The 27,465-nt window shown below is 36.6% G+C and overlaps 1 protein-coding gene and 2 long non-coding RNA genes across 17 annotated transcripts in view; 2 read left to right on the top strand and 1 right to left on the bottom strand.

The window, feature by feature from the left end:
- Window positions 1-39: 39 nt before the first annotated feature.
- On the top strand, window positions 40-8,667 carry LOC123516065. Its single transcript, XR_006678076.1, has 3 exons — window positions 40-136; window positions 4,521-4,668; window positions 7,729-8,667. It is a non-coding gene; the product is annotated as an uncharacterized LOC123516065 (long non-coding RNA).
- LOC123516063 (kinesin-like protein KIF13B) overlaps window positions 269-27,465 on the bottom strand; it is a 266,385-nt gene continuing 239,188 nt past the window's right edge. For 2 of the 15 annotated variants that reach the window (XM_045275087.1, XM_045275093.1), the window contains exons 29-39: window positions 26,603-26,647; window positions 18,547-18,700; window positions 18,218-18,229; window positions 13,824-13,895; window positions 11,759-11,925; window positions 11,104-11,276; window positions 10,107-10,241; window positions 9,525-9,973; window positions 9,221-9,394; window positions 4,171-4,389; window positions 269-3,713 (exon numbers count right to left, since the gene is read on the bottom strand). In XM_045275087.1, coding sequence (XP_045131022.1) covers window positions 3,613-3,713; window positions 4,171-4,389; window positions 9,221-9,394; window positions 9,525-9,973; window positions 10,107-10,241; window positions 11,104-11,276; window positions 11,759-11,925; window positions 13,824-13,895; window positions 18,218-18,229; window positions 18,547-18,700; window positions 26,603-26,647 — 1,701 coding nt within the window. In that variant the 3' untranslated portion in view covers window positions 269-3,612. The remainder of the gene's footprint in view (window positions 3,714-4,170; window positions 4,390-9,220; window positions 9,395-9,524; window positions 9,974-10,106; window positions 10,242-11,103; window positions 11,277-11,758; window positions 11,926-13,823; window positions 13,896-18,217; window positions 18,230-18,546; window positions 18,701-26,602; window positions 26,648-27,465) is intronic. The other 13 variants (XM_045275094.1, XM_045275099.1, XR_006678075.1 and 10 more) reach the window with 12 other exon arrangements.
- LOC123516066 lies at window positions 12,448-18,087 on the top strand. The gene is made up of 2 exons (XR_006678077.1): window positions 12,448-15,934; window positions 17,532-18,087. It is a non-coding gene; the product is annotated as an uncharacterized LOC123516066 (long non-coding RNA).

Below are 27,465 nucleotides of genomic sequence, written 5' to 3'. Positions count from 1 at the left end.
TATGCTAACAAGTCATGTCAATAGTAAGCCTGTTCACTGGTTTTTCAGCTGGAGGACAATTTGTTGATGCAGTTCAGGAAGTACCAAGGTTCTCACATCTATTTACTTTAAGAACCCCTGGGCAGTCAAGATGATGGTGAGCAAAATTATTCCAATACTCATTTAATCTGATTTAAAAAGGATCTAAGCTCCCTAACACTCGGGCCCCTCAGGCCTCAGTGTGAGTAGGACCTTGTTACCAGATAAAGTGGATGGTGAACTCTCTCACTAACAGTTAATTCAGCATTTATTTATGACTCATTTGACAAAGATTGTTTTTTCCTTTGTAAGATGACCTACATCATGATGCACTTGTGTCAAACCTTAACAAGAATGTTCTATCATATATATATCAAGATTTATGTACATTATTCCAAATCTGTTAAGGGACATTTTAAATGGTTTTGATATTCAGTATCAAATTGACAACAAATTCTAGTCTTTACAAGAGGATGAGAGGCAGGTGGGACAAACCCCATGGTAGGTAGCTAGGTGTTGTAATGGTGCAGTATTATGCCATCCCCTTAACAGGTAGGTGTGGAACCCAAGTGATGGACAAACATCATCCAGGTACAAAGTCTTGTCAGGTTACTGAAAAATAAAGGTCTATGTATTTGGAATGCCTTCATTAGGATTGCATATACCTCTGGTGTAATTCATATTTTTACAATGACTGAAAATAAATTAACAAATATATACTAGAAAATTAATAGAATGTGGCTATTCATATACATGTAACTTACTGTATTATTTGTGTCTTTTGTTCTACTACAGATAATTTATATAATGCACAATTTATATAACGGTTGTTTTTTATTCTGGTACACTTTTCAAAAGTATTCCAGTAGCATACCACTGCAGGCTTTGAAACCTTGCTGTACCAAAGTTATAAGTGCACTATGATTTAATAATAATAACTGACCTATGGTGGAGGAGCTCATACAATAGGTAGAGAGGAGTATGCAGGGAGCATTAGGGACATCTTGCCCACAAAGAACTGGGCAAACTGCAAGGGATAAACACATACTACAACATAAATTAGTTTGCTGAGATGTCTCTAAACATCATTGCAGTTTTCCAATTAAATCATAAACAAACCCTTTGAAAGAAAGAAAGCATCCATTCTAGTAATTTTTGGATGCTATATTCATCTAAACTCAGACTGACTACTTTCAATCTGAAGTAGATCAATTATAAATTTATGAAAAATAGGACTCATTGATACCTAACTTTTTACAAGTATTTGCATGTAAAATGAAGTTCATATGTGTATATATATTAAACAGCAGCATATTTTTCATCTAGAATAGGCCTAGAACCTCCAGGATCAGACCTGCCCACCAGCTTAACAGTAAACTCCTAGTACAGTGATGTATAGCAAGGCAATATGCTATTATTCATCTTATCTTACATATATGAGAATGCAGGGAAATTAATTGCAGTAAATTATGAGGACTTGTTAATTTTTAACCCAATTTTATTGTAATAAAATTTTCACTTTGAAAAATCAATGAATAATCTTCCCCATATTGGGAGTTATACCAGAAAATTTTTAGTCTTTTCAATATACTGAATAAAGTCTACACCTTTAGTTTTGACAAGGTCTTTCCCACTCACTTTTTTATGGCAACATATTGAGTACAACAACTTAATTTATTAATTGTATATTCTACAACTAGGAGTCTACTGTGCTGAGACTGTATGAATGGCTGATAGATGTTTTGGTGATCATTATATTTCAGTGTCATTTATAAAATATACTATAGCACTTTAGTCTCAACATTGAATAGATGTTGAATGGGGAAGTCTTAACCTGGATGACAAGCTAAATCACAAAATGTAATGTCAATTTCTACATGGCACACTTCCATTTACTTCAATTTTACTTGTGATTAGAACTTAAAAATCTATGTAACAAGCCTCAGCAGACTAGATATGTGTAATTTGCATTTCTTTATTTTCATATAATATGCAGTTTTGAAGCCTGTTGCAGTGGGTGGTTTGCTGCACCCTGTAAACATTTGTATGTCACATTGACGTGTCCCTGATACATGATAGCATAATCTTGTACAGTGAAGCACACCACTCACGCTGTACACAAGCACAGCTGTGTGATGGAAAATTTAAAAAATTGATAGTATTTCCTTTTCTCGTTGTCAAGCATCAATGCCAAGTTTGTCCTTTTTTTCTAGTTGTTAGGGAACACTGGTGGCATGAACAATACTGTGTGTGATTCTCCATACACACACACACCCCACCGGTGGTCTGGTGTCAAGTGCTGTGTGATGCATCCACAGCTTTGGCATGTTAGGCTCCAGTTTGTAAACCAAATTTGAATAACTAATGAATTTATGTAATCCATTATTGAATAGCAGCTTTTATATTTAGATACTCAAACATTTAAGTAAGACAAAAGGGGAGGAGGATTTATAGTTATAACAATATATAATTGTGTAGAAAATAAAGTTGTCATACATATAGGCATGAAAATTGGTAACATATACATCATCCCATAATTTACAGAAATCATTCTCTTTATTCATATATGCATTTATTTATATATATATATGTATATGTGTGTGTACATACATATCTCTTATATTAATATAAATAATATGATCACAATTTTACAGACTTAAAGGTAACTGTACAACAAAAGATATGGCAACAAAATGACTCAAAATTAATACAATAGTTTATATACAATCAAAGTGCCAAGGCATCACATAATCTTTGGAAATACAAGTAAAAATACTTACAATCTCCTGTCAGCAACCAACGATGGAATGAAAGAACTTGTAATATATTGTGTGAGTGTCAAAAGCGTATAACCTCATTACAAGATAAAATTCATTTTCATCCTCAAAGACTATTCCTATGCCCAATGACTGACTCCTATGCACATACAAAGCCAATGATATTCATAATTTATGCTACCAATTACAACATTCAAGCTATGCTGAACTTTCCCCAAAAGTAACATTTTCTCGCATACTGTATACATTACCTGTTACCACATTTTTGCATTATAAAATCTTATTTTGGCTAGCCTTTGGTCACTGGAAACTTTGATTTCCTTTCAATACTTATGGCTAAGGTTCTGATAAAATAATTACTTTCTTGAGCTGAAATGTCCTAATTAAAGAAGTTTTATGTATCAAAAAAGCTGAATATCTTTAAAATTAGATAAAATTATTTTATTAAAATTCTTGTTTCATGATAAAATAAAAATTTGTCATCCAGCAAGAAAGTGCCTAAATCTGGAAGCAGGTTAAGTACAGACTATTGCTACCATAGACGAGGATCTCACAATGGAGGGACGACGGGACGTGTTCGCGGGGTAACACTTGGTGGAAGTATAGGGCAGGGCTGCTCTCAATGTTGTGCACTTGTCTCAGCTTAGTTTCTGCTCAGTGTAACTGATCTAATCAGTTAACATTATCAAAGAAGCAACTTTAATTGTAATAAGCAAAACAACATTTGGTATACTCCATTGGCACACACACTTCCGTTGCATTGCACCCTGTATATAGCAGCCTTGGTACTTTGGACAACACTGTGAATGTCTCCTTTCTATTTCCTATTACGAGTAGTAGTTGCCTTTGAGCGATCAGATATAGATGAGAGGCCTTCAGCGCGACTCTTGGACCTTCTCATGTTATTCAATCCTTCACCTGCAAATGAAAATTATATAAAATATATAAAAATATATATATATATATATATATATATATATATATATATATATATATATATATATATATATATATATATATATATATATATATATATATATATATATATTTAGGTACTGAGAAGGTTTACTGTGGTTTACTGGCTGACATTTTCTTGGAGTATCCTTCTTGATTGGTCATAATGATTATTAAGTTCTATCATGTGGTGAACCAACAGAATTATGCCAGTGATGGCTAGTTATTACATTGCTGTGGCAAAATTCTGTATCATATAAAGAACTCTACTGACAAATTATATTTACTGTTGATGTTTGGTCAATGTCGAGGAGATAGGCTGATAATGGATGAGGAACGCAGAGGGCTGGATAAGACAAATAGCAACAACAAATTATCTTAAAACATGATTGCAGGTACAATTTCTGATTAATCTACTTACTTTTACTAGTGCTTCTTCTTATGCCCACATCACTGAGCTTTTCTGCTGTGGATCGAGATCGTTTCATGTCCCCTAAGCTGGGCTCATTGCCGTTGGTTCGTGCAGCCCGCATGGCTCGCCCCCGCCGATCCAGCAACAGCTTCTCAGGCTTGACAAACATGCCACACTTGGGACGACAGGCAAAGTACCGCACCCCATTCACCGAGCCATCATTTTTGCCTTTTAAGGAAAGCGAGACATGGAGAAAGTGTAATACAATCACTACAGTCCATATATTTATTGAAAAGTGACAGGGACAAGGATGGTTTTCTACTCCAACACTTGGTATTAATTTTGTTGGCATTTTCCAGAGGCAGCTATGTGATCTTGTGCCTGCTGGAAATTCCTCTGACATGATGGAGCAATGCAAGATTTCCCCATAAGATAGTCAATGCCTGTCAAGATGTATCAACATTATTCTGAATAATGAAGAAGCAGGGACAAGATACAACCCACTAGGTGAGAAGACCGCTGCTAAAGGATGGCATGGAAGATCTACTTAGGTTTGTCAAATAACTATAAAATTCTAAATTAGGTATTTAATACAAGTGTGATGAACTTCATCATGAGTCAGTACAGAGCGGGCCTAAAAGATATGTGAACTATGTGGCTGCTTAGGGTCCCCCTAGAGCACCAGAAAAAAAATTATATCTATTATATAACATTGAATAATACAAACAAATGGTATTAACATGATACAGGCAACCCCCGCTTAAATGGTATTAACATGTACAAAATTTTATCCAGGTAATTTTTTCCAAGTTTGAAAAGCCCTGCCGTATCACGCAAGCCAACAGGCTTTTGAATACACCAGCACCTCTCGTGGACAAAACGCACACCACTCGCACCCCTAGTTCAAAACAATAACAGCGTCAGCAGCAGCTTGTCTTCCCTCATTCAACATGCAACCAAAACGCCCTGCAATGTCGCCTAGCATTGCTAAGAAGACCAAGAAGTCTCTTACTCTCAAAGTGAAGCTGGATATTATTCACAGACACGAGAGGCGAGAAAACTAATAGCATTGCTCGTCACCATGGCTTGACTCCATCTACTGTTTCTACTATTTTCAAGTCAGCATTCTATTAAGAAGGCTGGTGAGACCGTATCTGCCTTGCAAGCTAAAAGAACCACCTGAACTCGTGATTCTGCAATGGATAAAATGGAAAGCCTTGTGGAAATGTGGTACATAAGAAGTTTTGTATTTGGTACAATGATGCGCCCTTTGTTTACATTCCACAGGTTGCCAGCTAGTGTCTTTCCCTCTCCACTCTCCCTCCCTTCATAAATTTAAGATCATCAACATTATAAAGTTACTTACATACATACATTAGTGTACATTATAATGACTTAAATTAAACTGCCTAACTGTTTAACTTCATAATTTTTACTTACATTAAACCTTTTACTGTACTATGATGATGCACTCTCGCTTTGTTTACTCTCAATTGTTATAATTGGTTCGCTTAACGAATGTTTGTTTAAGAACGTAATCCACTCATTAAGTGGGGGTTGTCTGTATATGTGATTTTCATCTCAAAATTGATCAATTCCTGAATAATACAAACAAAATAGTATTAACATATGTGATTTTTATTTTTTCATAATTTGCAAAATATTATCTAAATTGATCACTTCCTGCTGTTGGCTGCTACCACTGTTGGGCATGCAGATACGCACCACTGACGTTGTCAGTTCTCGTGTGAGACATAAGTGAGTGGAAGACACCAGACTTTGCCCATGTCTCAAAAAAGAACTATCTGGAAATACCTACAGTATTTGAGATCATATGTGTTATATGCTATACCAAGAAAAATCATCCTTCCAGCCAACTTTCAACTGGTATGCAGTTTATTTATCCTTTATCTATATGAACATGTATAATTTACATGTGTACATGATCTGGTCCAGCCATGTGTTTGTCCCAAAGACAGCTTCCACCTCTCTCCCAAGTCCACCAAAGCTGAAAAACACTATTATCTCACTTGTATGTAAGATTTTCCATCTAAATCTTCATGGCATAGTATGGCACAACTATTAAGAGTCTTCTAGGGTCATGTGTAGCGCCCCCTGCTATAGTGAGATGACATAGACAAACAATCGAAAAAATAGCATTTGAAAGTTCTGCTTCTAAACCAGCCACACATGAACCTGTCACTACAGCACTGTGTTGTAGTGAGGTAAGTGACCATACTTGGCGCTTGCCTCAAATCATCCTCATTTCCATTGGCTGGGAGGATATGACTCTCCATAATCACATGTATGGAGATTAATCCTGGTACAGGCAACCCCACTTAACGAAGGGGTTAGGTTCCTAAAAAACCCTTCGTTAAGCGAACCGATTATAACAAGTTTAACCCGACTTGAACTTCCACTGAGAGTAAACAAAGTGAGAGTGCATCATAGTACAGTGAAAGGTTTAATGAAAGTAAAAATTATGAAGTTAAACATTTAGGGAATTTAATTTGTCATTATAATGTACACTAATGTATGTATGTACGTAACTTTATAATGTTGTTGATCTTAAATTTATGAAGGGAGGGAGAGTGAAACGGGAAAGACACTAACCAGCAACCTGTGGAATGTAAACAAAGGGCGCATCATTGTAGCAACCTGTGGAATGTAAACAAAGGGCGCATCATTGTATCACATACAAAACTTGTGTACCATATTTCCACATGGCTTTCCATTTTATCCATTGTAGTCACGAGTTCAGGTGGTTCTTTTAGCTTGCAAAGACACGGTCTCACCAGCCTTCTTAATAGAGTCTGCTGACTTGAAAATAGTAGAGACAGTAGATGGAGTCAAGATGGTGGCGAGCAATGCTATTAGTTTTCTCACCTCTCTCGTGTCTGTGAATAATATCCAGCTTCACTTCGAGAGTAAGAGACTTCTTGGTCTTAACAATACTGAGCAACATTGCAGGGCATTTTGGTGATAAATTGAGCAAGGGAAGATGAGCTGCTGCTGACGCTGTTGTTTTGAACAGGGACAGTGAGTGGTGTGAGTGTTGTCCATGAGAGGCACTGGTGTATTCAAAAGCCTGTCAGCTGGCGTGATACGGCAGGACTTTCAAACTTGGAAAAAATTACCTGGATAAAACTTTAACAAAAGTGAGTTTGGTGTTCGTTAAATGAAAGTGAGTTTGGTGTTCGTTAAATGAGCAGATGGTAGTAAAATGAAACCTTCATTAAGCGGGGTTTGCCTGTACTGTTGACCCTCGCTAACTACGACTAATAAGGGGAAAGGTTGGTCTGACAAACGTGAATGTCCAACTTGTACGAATTCCTCCCCCCCCTCCACACACACGAGACTAAAGAAATGGTATCTACGGAAGAAGGACACTGATGCCCTCAGTAGCGACCTGTGGCTACTACACAGATCACTCTTGGCCCCCTAGCAGTCTTTTTTTTCTGCCACAGTTGCCTGCCGGGAAAGCACACTGCTCCACCACAGAGCTGCAACATGTCCTCATGGCCATGGCTTGGGTTACCAAGCCTGACAATGATATGTACTTTACAGACAGCTTGGTCAGTCCAGAAAGAGGCAGGACAGGCGCTGCAGCCATCACCACTGTTACCCTGCAGACTTGAGTTGGTGACCATCCACCTGGCTTTGGAGCACACCCACCATCGCCAGGAGGCCACTGTGGTGCTGCACACCGACTCCATGACCAGGCTGCAGGTCCTCCAGCAGCTACATCCCAGCAACAATGTTGAGCTAGTCATTGCCATCCTGGGTAGCCTCAAGAGTGTGACCACACAGGGGCGGCAGGCAGGTGAGGCTCAATTGGATACCCAGCCATATGGGAGTAGTGTGGAACAAGGCTGCTGATGCATATGCCAGAAGAGCTGCTATGGTTCCCTGGGTGACTGACACATGCAGTAGGTTGAGAGAGATATCTGTGATGTTTGTGGGAATGGTGTGCATTGAGGAAGGGGGGCTAGGTTAGATGTAGAAGAGGTACCTCGACTGGAATGTCTGGATTAAGGATGGCAAAAGAGTTAGTAAGAGGGACAAGTTTTAGGTAAAGAGGATGGCAGAGGAAGATGAGGGAGGGGAGGGGAGGAGGAGGGTACTGGAACGTTATAAAACAAATTGGGAAAAGAGTTGTGAAATGGGAGCTAGTTGTTTGGTTTCAATTCAATAGGGTAAGGTCAAGATTATGGTGCAGGGCTGCTACTTCAGTCTCAAATTTGTTGACAGGACATATTTTGCAGACACTGTGAAGGCCTTGGCAATTACACAAGTGTTGGTGGTTGCAGAACAATGAAGAGTCAGATAGTGCAATTTGGGCAGCAAGGTTGAGATCAATAGTATTCCTGGATGGCCGAAGCACCAGTACTTTCGGCACTGGTATTGGAGAGGTGAATGGAAATGGGATGTCCTGGTGAATCCCAGAAGAGGCCACTCACCAAGCCAGGGCAGACTATCTCCAACCACAGCCAACTGCCCCAAGTTCACCTCTTGCCCTATCCCATGGGGGATGGCACCTTGATGGATAGAAAGGCACAGGTATAAGCTAAATCCACCTGTTTAGAATGAGGGCATCTTGGTGGATGCGATCATCTCCACTTATCACGGTGGTCTACCCGGTTAGAAAGCCAGAAGTTCTATCCCATGAGTTTGGGCAACCTGGATCTGATGGATGCACCCCCAGAGTTAGTCCTGCCCATGCAGTAGTGGTGCTTCCAGAGCAGGATCTGGACCCTCCACTACTACACAGGTTTGAACATTGACAGACAACCACCATAGGTACCGCAGTTGGCTTCAACAGTCCACCTCCCGTTCGACCAGCATACCCTTCTAGATTCATCAAGCCATGGGAATAGGAAAAGGAGGGGTGAGGGGGAAAAGAAAATGATAGGAGAAAGAAAAAAAACTAGGCAAAATTTGTCAGACCAAGGCCAGGGGCCCCAGGCTGAGGGACAACCATTCAGCCACCACTGGGCTGGGTCCAGCAATGGGGAAGTTGGGCATGCTATGAAAATCTGGATAACAAAGCAATACTCACCCATAGGAACATCCAGCTCCACTCCAATCCATGTTCCTGGAGCAAACTCTGTGTGACCAACATAAGCAACAACTCCTGAGTAGTTGTATGGCCTGATCTGAATACTTTCCCCAACTTCACACCAGTCTGGCAGTGGTGCTAGAGGCTTGCTGTTGGAGGTTTTGTCAAAATCTGCTGACAGAACAAAAAAGTTAATAAAATATATAGAGCAATCAACAAACTTTTTTTTAAACATACATTAATTCAATGAAGGAAATTAATGCAGAGCATTGTTTTATTAAAATAGAATTTCATGTATTCCTACCAACACACTCAGATGAAGATGCAGGTGAGGTCCCATTCATGATGTGTGAGTCAGCCATAGCCACCTGAGACTGAGCCAGTGGGAAGGACATGCGATGACTGGGGTTCTTTCTGCTGGTACCACTACGCCTCATGACAACGTCTGAACCAACAGCCATCGTCAGTGATGAGGTGGAAGAGGAGGAGGAGAGAGGAGAAAGTGGACTCTCTGATTCTGGTAATGAATTTGTTGCAGACGTGGAGAGAGATTTAGTAGTACTATTGGTGGTGGATTCCGGCACATCAGTGATGTGGTTTTCTTTCTCTTCATCTTCAACAATTTTTAACTCATTCTCTGACTTTCCAGTAACAGAGCTGGGGTTAGTAGTGTTTGCTGACTCTATGGAGTTGAAGCCTTCCAACTGCTGATTAATGACGGTTTTTGTATCACTGGAGTCGCTTTCACCTGAGCTGAAATTTAGTAAAACGATAATGGAAATGCATTATCTTACTATTTTTATTGGATATTGTGGATCACAAAATTTAACAATGTGAAAATTAATAATACAAGGCCAAGGAGCTGGACACACTTAGTTATTATTACCTTATGGTTGATATATCCATGGTGGCATGACTGGCTGGAATATCTTTATCTGGAGTCTCATCAACACTGACACTTCTCATTGACAGAGAATCTTCACTTAAAGTGGTTGATGAAACTGCACCAGATCCATAGCCACTGAGGAAAAGATCATGTTATCTGAAATTTCAGGGCTTTTTGCCTATACTGTATATCCATTTCAGACCCCTGTTCTTAAGAACTCATTAGGTGATAACTACAAGAGAAGAGTCAAAATTTAAGTTGTTACATTTCCTCACAGTAGGTTCTAAGAAGTCCTCCATTTTCCCCATCCTTTCATATTCTCTGCCATTTTAATCTCACTAGTGACACGGCTCCTCAGGGATGGGACACACCTAAAGGTCTTGCTCACCCTTGGATTTCAGCTATAAGTTTAAATTATTTTATGTGGCAGAAAATCAGCAAACAGTGGCTCTCTCCACCTTCAGATCTAGACACCTAAGTATTTCAGCAGCTTTGACCCATCGTTTTTCGGGGAGGAGGATGGGATAAACGAGGTGGTTTGTGATGACTCACACCACTTCACTTGTTCGATTTACTTCACCGGTGTTGGCTACGACACACTTAATATCAAGAGTAATCGCCGTAATTAAATACACTTGTGAATGCACTATAACGTCAAAAATTAGGGCAGGGTGTGAATTAGGCTCTGCTAATATGTCATGCTGATGTGAAAGGTTATTTCGGATATAGCGAAAACGATGGGTCAAAGCCGCTGAAATACTTAGTAGAGGCTAAATTGTGAAAGAATGTTAAAGTTCTAGTTTTATATGAACTGCTCCCCTTCATAGGAGGAAGGTATCATCCTAATATACAGATAACTGCTGTTGAGAACAAGAGGGAATTGCATCTGAGGACAGTACCACAACTAATACTTTTCCAAATTAGTTCTAGAATGAGCCTAAAATGTAATTATTTAGTAAGATGTAGCAGAAAAAAATACAACATAAATAATGTTTACCTTGATACTGTAGACGGGGTACCTGCTTTGGTGGCAGCAACTTCGTTCAATGAATCTAATGTTCGACTCTGTGTAAGCTGCAGTCTGCCGCCAGCAAGGCCACTGCTCCGATATGATGCAAACTCATTGAATTCCTCCTCCCCATTGGTTCTTCTGGATATGACTCCTCCATTCTGCAAAAAAAAAAAAAATTAATATTTTGTGCTCATCATCTTCAATGAAAATATAATCACCATTGCAATAAAGAATTCCAGTACTTTTGAACTGTTTCTTATATAATATTCTTTGGAAACTCAAAGAAAGAAAACATACTAAATGAAACTTGGCAAATATTTTTCAGGGTGATATGAAATGTATTGCCTGGATTTCTATTCTAAACCTTCCATTATTCCTATTAAGGCATCTATAGCCTGTACACTCTAAACTGGCTGCTGGATCTTGGCCTGGGACAAAAATGCTTGTTGTCACATCTTGAAACCAGTAGTATATCCTTGTGATAAATGTGCTGATCAACAGAAAAAAAGTACATGCATAAAATGGATTATATCATCAATAAGCTACAGCAATATATTTTGAACATTAACCCTATTGCCCATTTCCTCAGACAGAGAGCCAATGGCCTGTTTTAGAATAAACAGACTATAGTGTTTCTTACCTCTTGTTCCTCCTGGTCAAATTCAGAATGTTCATCCTCTTCATCCTCCTCCTCTTCCACCTCCATGTGCAGCAGTGGTGCCGCCTCTCTTGTGTTCTCCTCATGCAGTGTTGTCATTCTGGGAGTCATTTTCATTGGCCCAGGGCTTGGAGAGGCTGAAGTGACGGCTACAAAGATTATTACTTTGGAATACACAAACATTTGCTTCTTGGTATTTGCCATTTCAAGAATAAAGTGTTTTAGGAGTGAAAATAATAACATGATACTAGATGGCAAATTATAAATACCATATCTATATGATTAGGCCAGGACAAGATTTAAGTGAGCATGTCTGCCTTCAAAATGTGTATGCACACATGCATACACACAAACTCTAGTGTACTCTCACACAAAAACACAAAATAGATTTTTTTTTTACATGAATGGGTTTTACAATAGCATACATTTAAACTTCAAAATTTATAAACATCCAAATCAGGGCACATGCACTTAATATAAAGTAAATTATGTAGTAGCCAAAGATAGCACATGCAGCATAAGAAATTAAAGGAGAAACCTACTTTCTTTATATCCAGAGAAAAGTGAATTATGAAATTTGAAATTAAAGAAATAGCAAATAATCACAAACCTTACCATAGTTTTTTTTTTTTTTTTCATGTGTGTGTGTGATATATATATATATATATATATATATATATATATATATATATATATATATATATATATATATATATACACACACACACACACACACACAGTAAACCCTCACTATATCGGATTAATTTGTGGAATCCCTTGTTGAAATATTCGAAAATCCGAAAAATCCGGCTGCCCACCTCATATAGTGGTGAGCGTCCGATGTATCTATGTGTTTATATATATATATATATATATATATATATATATATATATATATATATATATATATATATATATATATATATATATATATATATATATATATAAAGAAATTGGTTGCTATATGGAGCCTATTATACACATACAAGTATGTACTATGCATGACAAGGCACAAATCACAAATAAGGCAAGTGAGGGTCACAAAAATTACTGTAGTTGTGATCGGTAAGGCGGCACCATGCAGACTGAGTCACCCCTGTGTGTGGGGGATGCGTGGTGTTGGGTATGTGGGTGCCCAGTCGGTGGGAAAATGTACTGGACACTTGCCACTTATATTGCCGCCCATCTAGACAAACTCAATCCGATGGCTATATAGCGTCTGAAATAGCCGATATCCGACTTGTAAGTTTCCAATATAGTGAGGGTTTGATATATATATGTATATATATATATATATATATATATATATATATATATATATATATATATATATATATATATATATAAATATATAATTCTATAAAGAATACAAATTTCAGGTAATAAATCTAAACTCGCTATTGCATTCTATTAACAACTAATCCGACAAAATATATAAATGGAATAAGGAATATGAAGAAATCTGAGCATTTGATAAAGAGAAAGAAGTCTGAGAGCTTATCACATGTAATTAAGCTTGGTATCATCAACTGTATGCCTCATTACTGTGAAAACCAATCAAAGATATGCGGTATGCTAGTGGTGTTTTTCACAATGAGTGCATAAAACAAAAGCAGATTTCAAGAGATTGACTGCTAAACATTTAATGGAAAATTATCCTCAAAAAAATCCAAGCAGATTTCTCTTAACTGAATCTTTATTACAAGTGCATTGTTAATTATAAATTTACAGGCATTAGGACCAATATCAACTGGTGATAAGATTCACTTCATAGTATATCTCATGGTGGCTCTCAAGCTTAATTAACTGCATGTTGAAGTGCCATGAATATTGGTACAGATTTGATTTTCCAAGGAAACCAAATTCAACAGCAATAACAGGAATAATTTCCTAAAAGTCCTCACCCTGCTGGGTGCGATATCTACGTCAGGGTGAGGTCACTGAAGGAGCTACTTGGTGCTGCTACAATCTACACAAGGCAAAGATAAAATGCTGGGGCCATATGAAAAGGCTGCTGCACAACACCAAAGACATGAACAAGACATACACTTGGCAGGAGTTGATCCCTGAAGTCTTATTGAGTTGAGGTTGAGGTTCAAATTGAGGAACGTAGGTCGAGCTGTAAAACCAATCCAGGTTAGTTCACCCTTTGCATCCTGACATGCTGCTACCATTGTAGATAAACTGGACTCTACTGGTTATTATTTTAGTAAGTGTTAGAACCCATGTCAATCACTAGTTGCTGTAAGCACACCTAGTTACTGATAGCTGTTTAACCTGAAGAGTTTTTTATGTTTCTTTTATTTGCTGACATTTTCCAGTATGAAATTTTCTTGAGTGACATGACAAATAAAGGACTTTTATTTTATTTCATATTTCTGATTAAAAAGTCATGCACTTTTATTAATTTCTGATGAATTGCCAAGGGAGATGGAGGCATTGCTATAACACTGGCACTCCCTGCAATTTACCACCACTGCAAAGATATTTGATTATTACTTTGAACATTTAAGCTTTGTAAGTATACATAGTGTGGATTAAGATTTCAACTTATGATCTTGTAAATCTAATAAAGAATTACTTTAATCATTATCTACAAAGCAGTCTTTACTATTTTGATTATTAAGCTGATGAATTTCTACAAGCTATCTAAAAGCTTCTTACCTATTAAATATACCAAGAGAAGCTGCAGCATAGAATTGTTTCTAGACTTAGCACTTATGAATATGTTCAGAAAATGAACTACGTACTAAATATAATTTTGATCTGTAACTATAATTAACTTTCAAAGCTAGTTCATGGGCATATATATATATATATTAAACATTTTCTATATCAATTACATTATACAAAATTAATGGACAGTGAAAGTATGTAATGTATATATGACAGGGTGAAGGTTTTGTAGTCCATCTGTCCAATTTTATTGCCTATTAACAAGTACAAAAAGTAAGTTATAACTTTAGCTGTAGCATGGCATAGCACTGATTTTCCTTGAGGAGAATTACTACTTAATATCAGTAAACTAAATCAATTTAACAATGAACATTGTGCAAATATAGCACTGGGTAATTATATAACTTGGGGTTCATCAAAAAATAATAAAAGTTATTCTAGCAGTGTAAAATTTCCAGTTCCTCCATTTTTTCTCCTAAGGCTCAAGACCTATCAATGAAATGAGAGACATGGAAAAGGTAGTGTATGCAAACAGGCATGTTGGGCTGTCAAGGGATGGCTGATGGTTACTGAGCTGAGGAAGAATTTACATCTGCACATGAAAATTTACAACCACAATTTTTCATGTTTTCTAAAGCAGGAAGACCTGGATTGAATGAGATGGAAGTAACCTTGCTATACTTGGTACCAAGGTAAAATGTTGGAGCTGCAACTTCTAGTATAGATAGTTAACATTTACCATTCCTCTCAGCTCTATGTCAAAAGTTCCCACTTGCTCCTGTCCACATACTTCAACCTTGCATTGTCTAGTTCTCTCACTTTCTGTATCATCTTTAACAAGTACTCTGGCACCTATAGCCATATGTTAGGAAAAAATAAAACTTGCTCAACACTTAAAGTTAGCAAGTCATTTATCATAAATATATGTACGTGCGGACAAATTCAGCACTTTGTTTCTAAGAACTTCATCTGCCTGTCTTGAATTTTTTAACTCTTTTACTTTAACAAAAGTTATTGTCTCCATGATGTCCCCCCCACCACAAAAAAAAAAAAAAGAAAAGAAAAGAAAAGAAAGATTTTACCGTTTCCAGAACACTGTAATTAGACTAAAGTAAATTTTAATTATGATTAAGGATATTTCAACCAATTTATATATCATCTTTTATGTTTGAGGTAAATCATACAATATTTAAGTGAAAAGAAAAAAAAAAATTATCAGTACATAATGCTTTCCTTTAAACGAAACTAATTTAATTTATGGGATAGCTTATGATGTCTTATGTTCTTTCTTGCTTTACCATACTTAATTCATGTTATGTTCTGCTTGTGTTTTTCAGTATACTTTATCTTCTACACCATCTTATTACAGCAACTGAGCCAAATCAAACTTGGGTGATCAAGTATCTTGGTTGATGCCAACAATAATTGAGCCTTTTCAGCCACTACAGCGAGTCACTGAGCTGGCAGCCAATATTTAGTTTAGTAAGTAACAGATGTCTTGTATGAGATTCAAAGTTGTATCAAAATCACATTTGATGGAATGTATTAAATAAAGGAAACTCTTAAAATTACTGCTAATTTTTAGCAGTCAGTAGAGGCAAAAACTAAAACAAAACTTTGGCCTACTACATAAAGTTGAATGGATAAATAGGATATATTTCTGAGTGTGAAAACTTTTCGAGTATGTATACTCTTACCAACACAAGATGGGATTTTTATTTTTTTCTGCTATCAGATAATATTATATGAGTGGTCAAGGACCAACCACCATGAAATTGAGTTAAAAATATATTGATGAATGTTAGTTGCATACACAATAGAGATACAATCACATTAATGTTATTTCTAAGATGTACGAGAAATTATAGAATAACATATGTTTCCAACTCCATTTCATGGTGGTTGACACCTTGGTCCCTGGTCACAGCCAGCTACTCATATCCAATATCAGATAATTTACCTAACTGTAAATAAATGTATAATAAATAAATAAACTAAAAATCTGAGAAATTTACATAATGTAAATAATTTCTAAAAAGAACAAATGCATCATTATAGATCACTGAAGAAAGCTCAAACGCTGAGAGCTTTAGAATCTCAGAATATTTTCATAAGAAACAAAATAGTAAGAAAAGTTTTCGATAAAAAAAAGTTGTACACATATTAGCCCTGAAGCCCATTAGATTACCATTAGCCAGCCAAGATGTTAGGCTTAACTATTTACATAATTCATACATGCAGGAAACAAGTATTGATAAGTAGCTGAATTTAATACAATGTTAATTAACCACAATTTAAATTCATTTCTTAATTATTATAAATTATTGTGCTGGACTCTAGAATTTCTGTTCAAGAGGAAAAGTAGCATACAGAATCAGGCAGGTTCCCTTCCTTCAAACTGTGCTACACATAATTGTAAGTTTGTGGGTGGAGATGATGAATCACTGACATGAAATAGCAAGGAGAGGGTAATTGTAACTCTACACCAAGGAGGAAGGGAGGAATAATTCAGCCAAAATGTTAAACACCAATTTAGCTTGAAATTCCCTATATATAATTCAAATTCACTGAGTATAACCTCATAAGAATATCAACATGAAACATTTGAAGTTTTCTAATGTGGACATGAATAGATGTTGTAATTCTTATGAAAGTCATCTCTTTATGAAGAAATCACATGGTGGGCCAAATCATTGAAAGTTGAACTTTTCTCTCTCTTTTCAATCCTCCACTTCATGTTATAACTAATGCTGATTTCATAAGGTCTTAGGCAAATATATACTTCATTATTCCTGCAACGAATTCCTACAAGTAATTTAACTTTTTTTCCAGAAAATGTAAATATGAATGGATTTGTATAAACTTCATTTATCTCAAAGATGTGAGGAAACCTTTGGTAGGATCAGTCTCAGTACCTCTCCCTCATGAATTGCCAATCAACATGGCTCATTCATAGATGATGCTATTACACATATTATATTTCATTCTTGTATAATAATTTAAGACTTAATTATTTAAGCAGTATAGGATGTCTACACTTCACAATTTTCTCAAAATTCAGGATTCCATTTGTTTTCAGAAACTTCTACATTGTCTGGGCTTTCCTCAAAAACCTTCTCTTAGTTTTAAGAGAACAAGAACTGCCTGACAAATAATAGTAATCCAAGTTTTAATGTGTAAGTAGTAGCTTTGAAGAAAGAGACTGCATTTTCCATGTTACATATTACTAAATTAAGATAGACCTCTACTTTATATTATCATTTGTTAAGATTAGATTACATTTATGAAAGATTAGTTCTGCAGTTTCCCTAATATATATAATACATGAAAATTAAGTTACTATACATACTTATTTTTGTATATTGATATATAATGTATTGATTGTATATAGAGATAAATTTCCTCTTAAGATTCAGTACTATCATCAAAATATCTTATCTTCAACAACAATTCTCATCTTTGTTTGCCTTCTCATATTATTATTTATCATATCCATGATTAAGTGAAGTTCCTGGCAACATTTAAGCTGTAAAGCACAGAACTTACACTTAAGTTTTATGAAATGTTTTCTAAATGCTGTAGGCCAGCCATGTATTATATATAACTTTACTATAACAATAAAGACTGGGATTGTCCAACTTTCATTGACTGACATTTAACACAAGGTTTTGCAGTAGCCAAACAATGAGCAGTGGGACATCTGTGGACCAAGCTAGTGGGTGCATGGGGAACAGTTTGTGATGTTAAAACTTATAAAAGCCATACCATTTTTGAGCCCTTGAAAGCGCAAAGTGTAAAAAAATAAATACATTTTCAGTATATTACCTTTGGCTGCTTGATTCCTTTCAGAATCAGGAGAGCACATGAAGATTTTCTGCATTATTTAGATTAAAAATACAATTTGATGGAAAACCTAGGTTCCTGGAAACTAAAAAGACAAAGCAAAAAAAGCCACCACAAGCAATTATTAGCCCAAGAACACACTATCCCACAATGTCAATCAAGAACACTGTACATCAGTGAAAACTGTCTGTGACTAAATATCTCTGGCACAAAATGCCAAAAAACTAGTAGAGAAGTGTCTGTGTACTCACACAAGCCAAACGGCCGCTCACTGGGGCCTGGCAAGGAATACCGGTGCTTGCTCTTGTCCAGGTTATTCTGTGATGATGTGGACAGTTGAGCATTGAGGTCCATTACACTGCCTGACCTGGTCACTCCATCAAGGGCCTCGTGACTGCCAAACAGCTGTAAAATTTAAAATAATTATTAAATCTATGCAGGGAAATCCCAACCAACCAATCTTATTTACCTAGCCCTATTACACTATCTAAAACTATGTAGTTTATATTAGAGAAGTAGCAATAAAGTGAAAGTCTAGTACACTATTAGGGGATCATAATTTGTAAGAAAAACTGGAGACGTATAAAGGCTACCATACTTATTATATAGATTATTTGTACATTACTTATTAACATCTAGAAAGTATTGAAGAACTGCATGAAATATATTTTACATAATATTTACCAAACTATGCCGCTACTAAAAGCCACTAGTAATGACCAGAAATTTTACTTACTGGAATTTCACATGACTTCAAAAATACAAGAGAAATTCTTGCATCAGATAAATACATATTTACTTTGGCAAAGCATTACATTAAGTGCCAAAGATGCACAGTATTTGAAGCCCTGGCAGGCAGAAAAGAAACAGCCATTACTGAAGCATCCTACCAAACCAGCCAGGAAGGAGCCACATACTTGCATCATGTGTGGCCTTGGGACACTACTGGTTGTTTGAGGGGCTTTCTTTATGTTACATATTACTTGAAAACACAAACTACTACCACTGCTCCTTGGGATGTATTCTATTACAGGAGCAAGTTGCTGGATATTGTCTTTAATATAAGTTACCCAAAAATTAAATTAAATCTCTACTGACATCTAGCACAAGTTGTAAAATTTCCCTTTCCAGTATAAGACCATGCTAGGAGGTTTGGCTAGCATGTGTACCTATTATATAAGACTATTGGTGAATTAGTGAGTTACATAGTTCAAATATTTCTTTTGAAATAAAAAAAATGTAGTTATTCCACAAGATATTGCATGTTCACCCCAAAAAATCCTTTCACTGAGATACTAATGTTCTTTTTCTGTTTTTTGTTTACTTATAAATAGAATTGTTCAAATGAAAGAAAACATTAGACAGCCTCAGAAATGGAATGACAAATGTTGCTTGAAGACATATTTTCTGTTTTACGTAAGGCAACATTCTCTTCTATCTTGTAAGGTTAGCAGTCCCATTTCCTTCAGTCGTTCTTCATATATTAGGTCCTTTAATTCTGGCACCATCTTGTAGCAATCTTCTATATCCTTTCCAATTTTCTTATATCCTTTTTAGAGCTCAGAGACCACACCACTGCTGCATATTCCAGCCTTGGATGTATCATGCTTGTGATGATTTTTTCATCATATCTTTGTCCATGAATTGAAATGCCACTCTTATATTAGTCAACATTTTATGATAGTCCAAATATCTTGCTTATGTGTTTTTTGGGGCTCAGATTTTCCTGTATGATCACTCCCAGATCTTTTTCCTCTTCAGTCTTCATTACTTGTTCCTCTCCCATCAAATAGTTCCATACCAGTCTTCTCTTACTCTTTCCTACTTCCATTATGTGACATTTCTTGGCATTAAACTCCAATTTCCACTTCCTGCTCCACACATAGATCTTGTTTATATCTTCCTGCAATAGCAGACAGTCCTCTCTGGTTTTGATAACTTTTAGCAGTTTTGCATCATCAGCAAATAAATTTATATAACTGTTTACCCCAATGTGAATGTCGTCTACATAAATCTGAAACATAATGGGGGCTAACACTGACCCTTGTGGCACTCTGCTTTACTCCAAGATGAATATGTATCTCTGATCACAATTCTCATTTCCCTATGGCCTATGCTTCAAATAATCTCTTGTCCATTCAAGCAAAGTCCCTTGCAGTCCCCCTATGCTCTCTAGTTTGCAAAGTAGTCTCCATGAGGGACTTTATCAAAAGCCTTTTTAATATCCAGGTATACTGTGTCCACCCATCCATCTCTGTTTTCAAGTCCTGCAATAACTCTTGACTAGAAGCTTAATAAGTTTGATACACACGGCCTCCCTGTCCCGAATCCAAATTGTCTGTTTCTTGCCTTTCCTCCTTTAAATTTTAGAATTAAGTTGGCCCTCTTCCATTCTAGTGGAACTTTCCCTTCATTTATTGAACTTGTAATTATTTCCCAAATTGGATCCAGTAGTTACTCTTTACATTCTTTTAACACCCAGCCTGATACACCATCTGGCCCCATTGCTTTTCTGACATCCAAATTATCCAATAATCTTCCAATATCCTATTTGTGCACTGTGATCTCCTGTAGTCCTTGGCCATGCATTGTCCTATTAGGTTTTGTGAAATCTTCTGCAGTGAACACCATTTTGAAGCTCTCATTCATTATTTCACACATTTCCTTCTCTGTTTGGTATGTCTTCCCTTCTTTAATTATTTTTTCAATTGTTTCCTTGTTCTTTGTTTTGCCATTTATAAACTTATAGAAAAGTCTGGGTTCGTCTTTGCTTTTATTCACCACATCTTTCTCAAAGTTTCTTTCTTCCTCTCTCTTTTCTGGCATCTTTGTACTACCGTCTGTTGTAGTCATTTCTCTGTTTTAGGAGTTTCTTCCATGCTTTATCTTTGGCCTTTTTTAGCTTGTATGCATCTAGCATTGTACCAAGCATGTATTTTTTTTCTTAACTCTATAAACAGGTACAAATTTTTGTACTCTTTCATTATATTTCTGTAAGAATATGTCATATTTCCCTTGTACTGTCTTTCTATACATATTTCTCCACTCAATATCAGCAAAATAGATCCTTAATTTTTCGAAATCTGCTCTTGCATAATTCAATCTCTCTCCTTTGTAGTCATCTCTGTAACTTATCCCATCTTCCTTCTGAATTTGCATCTCTAAGGTCACATGATCATTTCTTCCCATTGGACTAAGGTACTGTATGATTGGAGGGGGGCTCTGCTTTCAATGTGAATACTAGGTCGAGCAACGATGGTTCCTCTTCCTCCCTGTACCTTGTTGACTCCTCCACCCACTGGTCCATTGCATTAACCATAGTCAATTGTAACACTTCCTCACTCCACTGCCCAGCATTATCCATTACTTCCATCTCTCTCTCTCCAGTTTACTTTTTTACAGTTAAAGTCTCCTACTAAAAGTATTCTTCTATCTCTTCTTATCATGTCATCTAGGCACTTTATCACCTCCCTTTGCATATCTTTATGTTCTGTTCCCCATGTATTAGTCTTTGGTGGAACATATGTAACTATAATTTTTCTTTTCTTCAAATCTTTTGTTTTGATTGTTACTCCCATTACTTCCACTTTGTCCTCACCATATTGCACACTCCTCACCATATTGCACATCCTCCACACATATATCATCACAAACCATTATTAGCACTCCTCCCCCTTTGTCCTTCCTCTCTCTCTTCCAGCTATTATATCCCTCCTCTTTAAAGTTAACAAGGATCTTCTCTGTTAGTTTTGTTTCAACGATGCACATTACATCCGGCCTTTTTTCTTTCAAATGTAATCCCTAACCTCCAACATGCTTGATAACAACCCATCTATATTAGTACAAGTCACTCTTAATTTTTTTCCTCCTCCACGACCTCCTCTTTCTTCCATAGGTACCACTTCAGTCTCATATCTAAAACCCTCCCGTAAAAATTCTTCTTCTCTATCTCTGTTCTTTTCTTTTTTTTTTTCCTTAGCTTCACTTCTTAGCACTTTCTCCTTTTCCCTTTTCTCTAGGTTCATATCTCTTTTTATCCATATATCCTTGTGTTCAGTATCATCGGCCAGTTTCCCTTTCCTAGTCGTAATTTCCTCTACTGTTACTTGGGATCTCATTCTCACTTTCATTGGTCTCCTACTCCCCTCACTAAATCTTCCCAGCCTGATGACTTCCTCCACCTCCTGGTATAGTTCTTGTGTGCTGTCTTTTACTTGTTTGATTACAGTTTTGGCCAATTCTTTCTCTTCACATTCTCTCGTGAATTTATTTGGATTTTTCTTTTCCTTAACCCAAAAATCATGAAGCTTTTTTTCTTATCCACTGTATCCCGCATCATGTCTTCTTTCTCCTTAATTACTTGAATTACAGCGACTCGTGTTTTCCTGAACTTGTCTCTTTACAACCTCTGAAAATTTAACTTTTTCCTCTTCCTGTTCCTGCTTCCATTCATTTCATAGTTCCTTCAGCTTGTTTTCACCCAATCCACCTTTTGCCCTGTCCACAATCTCATCCTGCACTTTAACCTGTAAGCTCCTTAAGAAGCTTTTGTAGTCTTGGTATGTGACTTTTAGTAAGTCATTTTGTTTCTTTATTTCTTGTATCTCCTCTTTTAATCCCTGATTGATTGCACTGATCTTTTCACATTTCACCAATCTCTTCCTTCCCAATTCTTCCCTGAATCCAGAAAAATCCTTGTCCATAATATCATTAGTAAGTTTCCTTAGTCCAACAGGAGTTTCAATGTATCATTGGTTTTCACACGATGGCGTATGTTTTGATTCCATCATGTGTCTGGCAGCATTACTCTGTTCCATCTCTCTCTCTCTCTCTCATCCTTCTTTCTCTCTATGTGATCCAAAACTTATTTAATATGGAGAGAGGAGAACCTATGGCCCCCTTCCCCCCTGTACATACATCTAGGCCAGTCTCCAGCTCCTGTTGTAGCTTTTCCCCTGCGAGCTGCTCAGATGTGTCTGGTTGGCACAATATCTACGTGCAGTTTGTGTGTGTGTGTGTGTGTGTGTGTGTGTGTGTGTATTTACCTAATTGTAACATACGGGAAAGGAGCTATGCTCGTACTGTCCCGTCTCCATATCTACTAATGTCCAGCTTTTTCTTAAAATCATGAATATTCCTTGCGTTGACCACTTCCACGTCTAAACTATTCCATGCTTCCACCCTTCTATGAGGGAAGCTATATTTTTTCACATCTCTCCTATAAGTGGCCATTTTTTGTTTTTTCCCATGCCCTCTCGACACACTTTCATTCCACATACACAGATCTTCCCTATCCATTTTTTCCATGCCAATCATCACTCTGTATATTGCTATCAGGTCTCCCCTTTCTCTTCTGTTTTCCAGGGTCGGAAGTTGCATTCTGTTCAGTCTGTCTTCATAAGTCAAATCTCTTAAGTCAGGCACCATTTTTGTGTGTGTGTGTGTGTGTGTGTGTGTGTGTATTTACTAGTTGTTCCTTATGGGAAAAGAATTAAGCTCATGCTGTCTGTCCCCTATATCTTTTAACATCCAATTTAGTCTTAAATACATACAAACGTTTTTTTATTATTTCTTCAGCCTTAGAGTACTTCTATTTGATAAAATGACTACTGGTTTTAGTTCCGGTATCCACCAAATTTGGTGCTCTTCAGAACATCAGCCAGGTGACCTAACTCCCCACTGTGGTGCTCCAACCACAGTATTAATCTCCCAGTAAACAGATTAATCTCATGAGCTTGAATGTGAGTGAGACTCAATCTGCTGACCTTAGGAATGTCAGGCCAGCGCTTTGCCACTGTACTAGCCAGAGTCTAGTTGACATCCTCCACTTTGTTGTATGCTTTATACATTACAATCAAGTCTCCCATTTCTTTCCTCTCTTTCAACCCTAGTAAATGTAACCCTGCTAATCTAATTTTTTATGAAAAATTCCTGATACTTAGCACCTTTGTTGCTGCTCTCTGAACAAAGTAGTATACATAAACAAGACCTAAATGTTGCATACCTAATAAAATCATGATGTTTGCATCTCAAAATTTGATGTAACACAAAGACAGCCCATCTTTCACTGGTTGATCATGCTTAAAGCATATGTAGCGGCTTATGCAATCATCAATATCTCCTTCAGCTTCAAAATTTTAAAATTCACATAAATTTCAACATTGTAACTTAACATTGTAACTTTTATATGCTACCAATGCATTGTAAAAGATAGCCATTTACACACAATCCATTCATCATGCAATAATTATTTAAAAATTATACATTAAACCATGCATGTGCAAGCTTCTAAAATTCAAAATTTTACAAATCCTACCCTAAAATATCTTGTATGTAAATATTTCACAATAAATGTGTCTATGTAACAGGTATTGTTACTCGTATTTTATACCAATTCTTCTATACATTGACTAGATTACTTACTCTATACTCATGTAATACAAGTAACTACATTAACCATTAAACAAAGTCAACTTACAACAGAAACTAGAATTTCTTATGCTTTGGGCTGTAAGCTAGTGCACAAATGTGCCTAATCATTAATAAAATCCACACACTAATTCACTAATCTATTAGTAAAAAAATATATGGATACTATGGACAGTAACTTGAAATATACTGTACTACTTGCAATTTCCATTATATTTAAAGACACAGTACATCTGTGCAACATGGGAACAGGACTTGCATAAAGGATCCAGTATTCCTCACATAACAACTCACTCACTGAGATGCTCCATTCAACAGTTTTTAGTTGTCAGGTGGAGTAAAATGTACCATTTTTTTTTTCAAATGTATATATTACTTTATAAGACAGTGCTGATTTCATCACCAATGAGAGTCAACTGCAGCATGAGATTACAAAAGGGATATTAATTTAAAGCTACTTTTGAGGCCTTATAGAAAAAAAATTATAAAAAAAAAATAAATAAATAAATAAATAATAGGCCTCTGCGTTCATTATCAGAGTGTACCAGTGAGGTGCACAAGGAACAAATGCATTACATAGATTTATATACTTATCTATTTTGTTTGGGTTTCTGATAAATAGGAAATTCATTCTTCACTGAGAATATCATGGCAGACTTAGTGTGTGTGTGTGTGTGTGTGTGTGTGTTTCACTGTTTGATCTGCTGCAGTCTCTGACGAGACAGCCAGACGTTACCCTACGGAACGAGCTCGGAGCTCATTATTTCCGATCTTCGGATAGGCCTGAGACCAGGCACACACCACACACTGGGACAACAAGGTCACAACTCCTCGATTTACATCCCGTAACCTACTCACTGCTAGGTGAACAGGGGCTACACGTGAAAGGAGACACACCCAAATATCTCCACCCGGCCGGGAAATCGAACCCTGGTCCTCTGGCTTGTGAAGCCAACGCTCTAACCACTGAGCTACGGGCGCGTGTGTGTGTGTGTGTGTGTGTGTGTGTGTGTGTGTGTGTGTGTGTGTGTGTGTGTGTGTGTGTGTGTGTGTGTGTGTGTGTGTGTGTGTGTGTGTGTGTGTGTGTAGGTAATAAAGGATTCACATCATTACAGTAATGTGCTACCAGTAAACAGTTGAAAGTATCTAATGAGAACCATGTATCTTCATTATGTGTTTTTGTAACATAATTCATATTAGCACGGCAAATCAATGGCATATTGTTGCTTTCTGCCAAACATATCAAATGTAAGCCAAATTACCTTCTTGATTCAAAGAAAACAGCAGGCAATGAAACACGGTACACATTTTTCATGCTCCAGTAAGCAAGTACCATCAAGTTCCCATATTGCCAAATGAACCTGAAATATCCTAAGTATTGTCTGCAGTGAGTGTGAGGTGTGGACTGTGTCATGATACAGAGGTGTGGGAGGCTAGGTTATCACTTAGTGTGTATGAAATATAAACAAGATTTCTAATTTTTGCATACTTGAATTCAAAGATAACATTATTCCTATATCATTATCATTATTGATCCAAAATTATTCATGAAGATTATCAGCATGATGACACAAAAGAACACACTATGTGAAAATCTCATACGGAGGCATCTTGTATGGTTACTAGGTAAGGTGTATTGTATATTGGTGGGGCAAAGGGAGTGACTACACTAAAGAAAACCATGCAAGTCAGCACATTTCTTTCAAATTCAAAGCTTTATCGATCATGAGCATGTTTTTATACTTTTGCTCAGATAAAATGAATGACCTTCATTTAATGACAAGACAAAGCTTTACAGAGTATAAAATGTTACTTGAAAAGGAGTGCAGACTTCCACAGTTACTTGGATGCAAGTCAAAACTGGCTTTCTCACGCTACCTCTAGGTTAGTCCTCAAGCGTTTCTGGAGCTGCAAGATCAAACCCTACTCTCGTCATTTTGTTGACTTTAGGTTAGTGGGCTTAAGGATTAATACAACCATAAATTACTACACTTTGGAGCCTACATATCTACATTTATGTTTTGTAGAATCTCACTGTAGATATCTCAGCCATAATTTGAATATAAAAACTAATACTTGCAGCCTATAATCAATGCAAAAGTAGTATATCACAAGAGTATGTCACCAATTATTTACTGAGACATTATCTACATACAAAATATTGTTTTCAATAATTTTCAGAAGTATTTCATTAATAGTTGGAAGCCTTATTTGTGGTATGTGGTAACTGATGGTGCAAAGACTATCTTATACTATTATATTGAAGTGACCATCAGCAACAAAGTGAATTAAATTACATATACAAAATGAGACATCGATAATCTATTTTCATAATCATTTTCTATTAACTTCATCAAGCATGATCTAGAAAGAAGTGTTTGGACGGAGAGGTGGAGACCTTCTGTTGTGGCCACCCTCTCAGGAATGCTCCTAGAGCAGTGGTTCCCAACCTGTGGTACACATACCACTAGTGGTATACAAAGGTCTTCTAGGTGGTACATGAGCATTTTTGGGATTATATGTAATTTTTAGTTAGATTAAATTGATTAATTTCTCCGAAAAATTATTATTGCCTTACACGAGATAATCTGACATCGATCAGCTGGTGAAGACACACATGAATCTCTTGAATAAAATTGAGTTGTGTTCCTTGTTGTTAGTTCATTTGTACATTCTACTTGTGAATAAATCAACATTTTGCAAGAAATGAGGTTTTCTAGAACCAGGTAGTAAGCAGAAAC

The sequence above is a fragment of the Portunus trituberculatus genome, chromosome 40 (assembly GCF_017591435.1).
Source record: "Portunus trituberculatus isolate SZX2019 chromosome 40, ASM1759143v1, whole genome shotgun sequence".
NCBI classification, from domain to species: domain Eukaryota; kingdom Metazoa; phylum Arthropoda; class Malacostraca; order Decapoda; family Portunidae; genus Portunus; species Portunus trituberculatus.
This window is presented reverse-complemented; position numbering and strand designations above follow the sequence as displayed.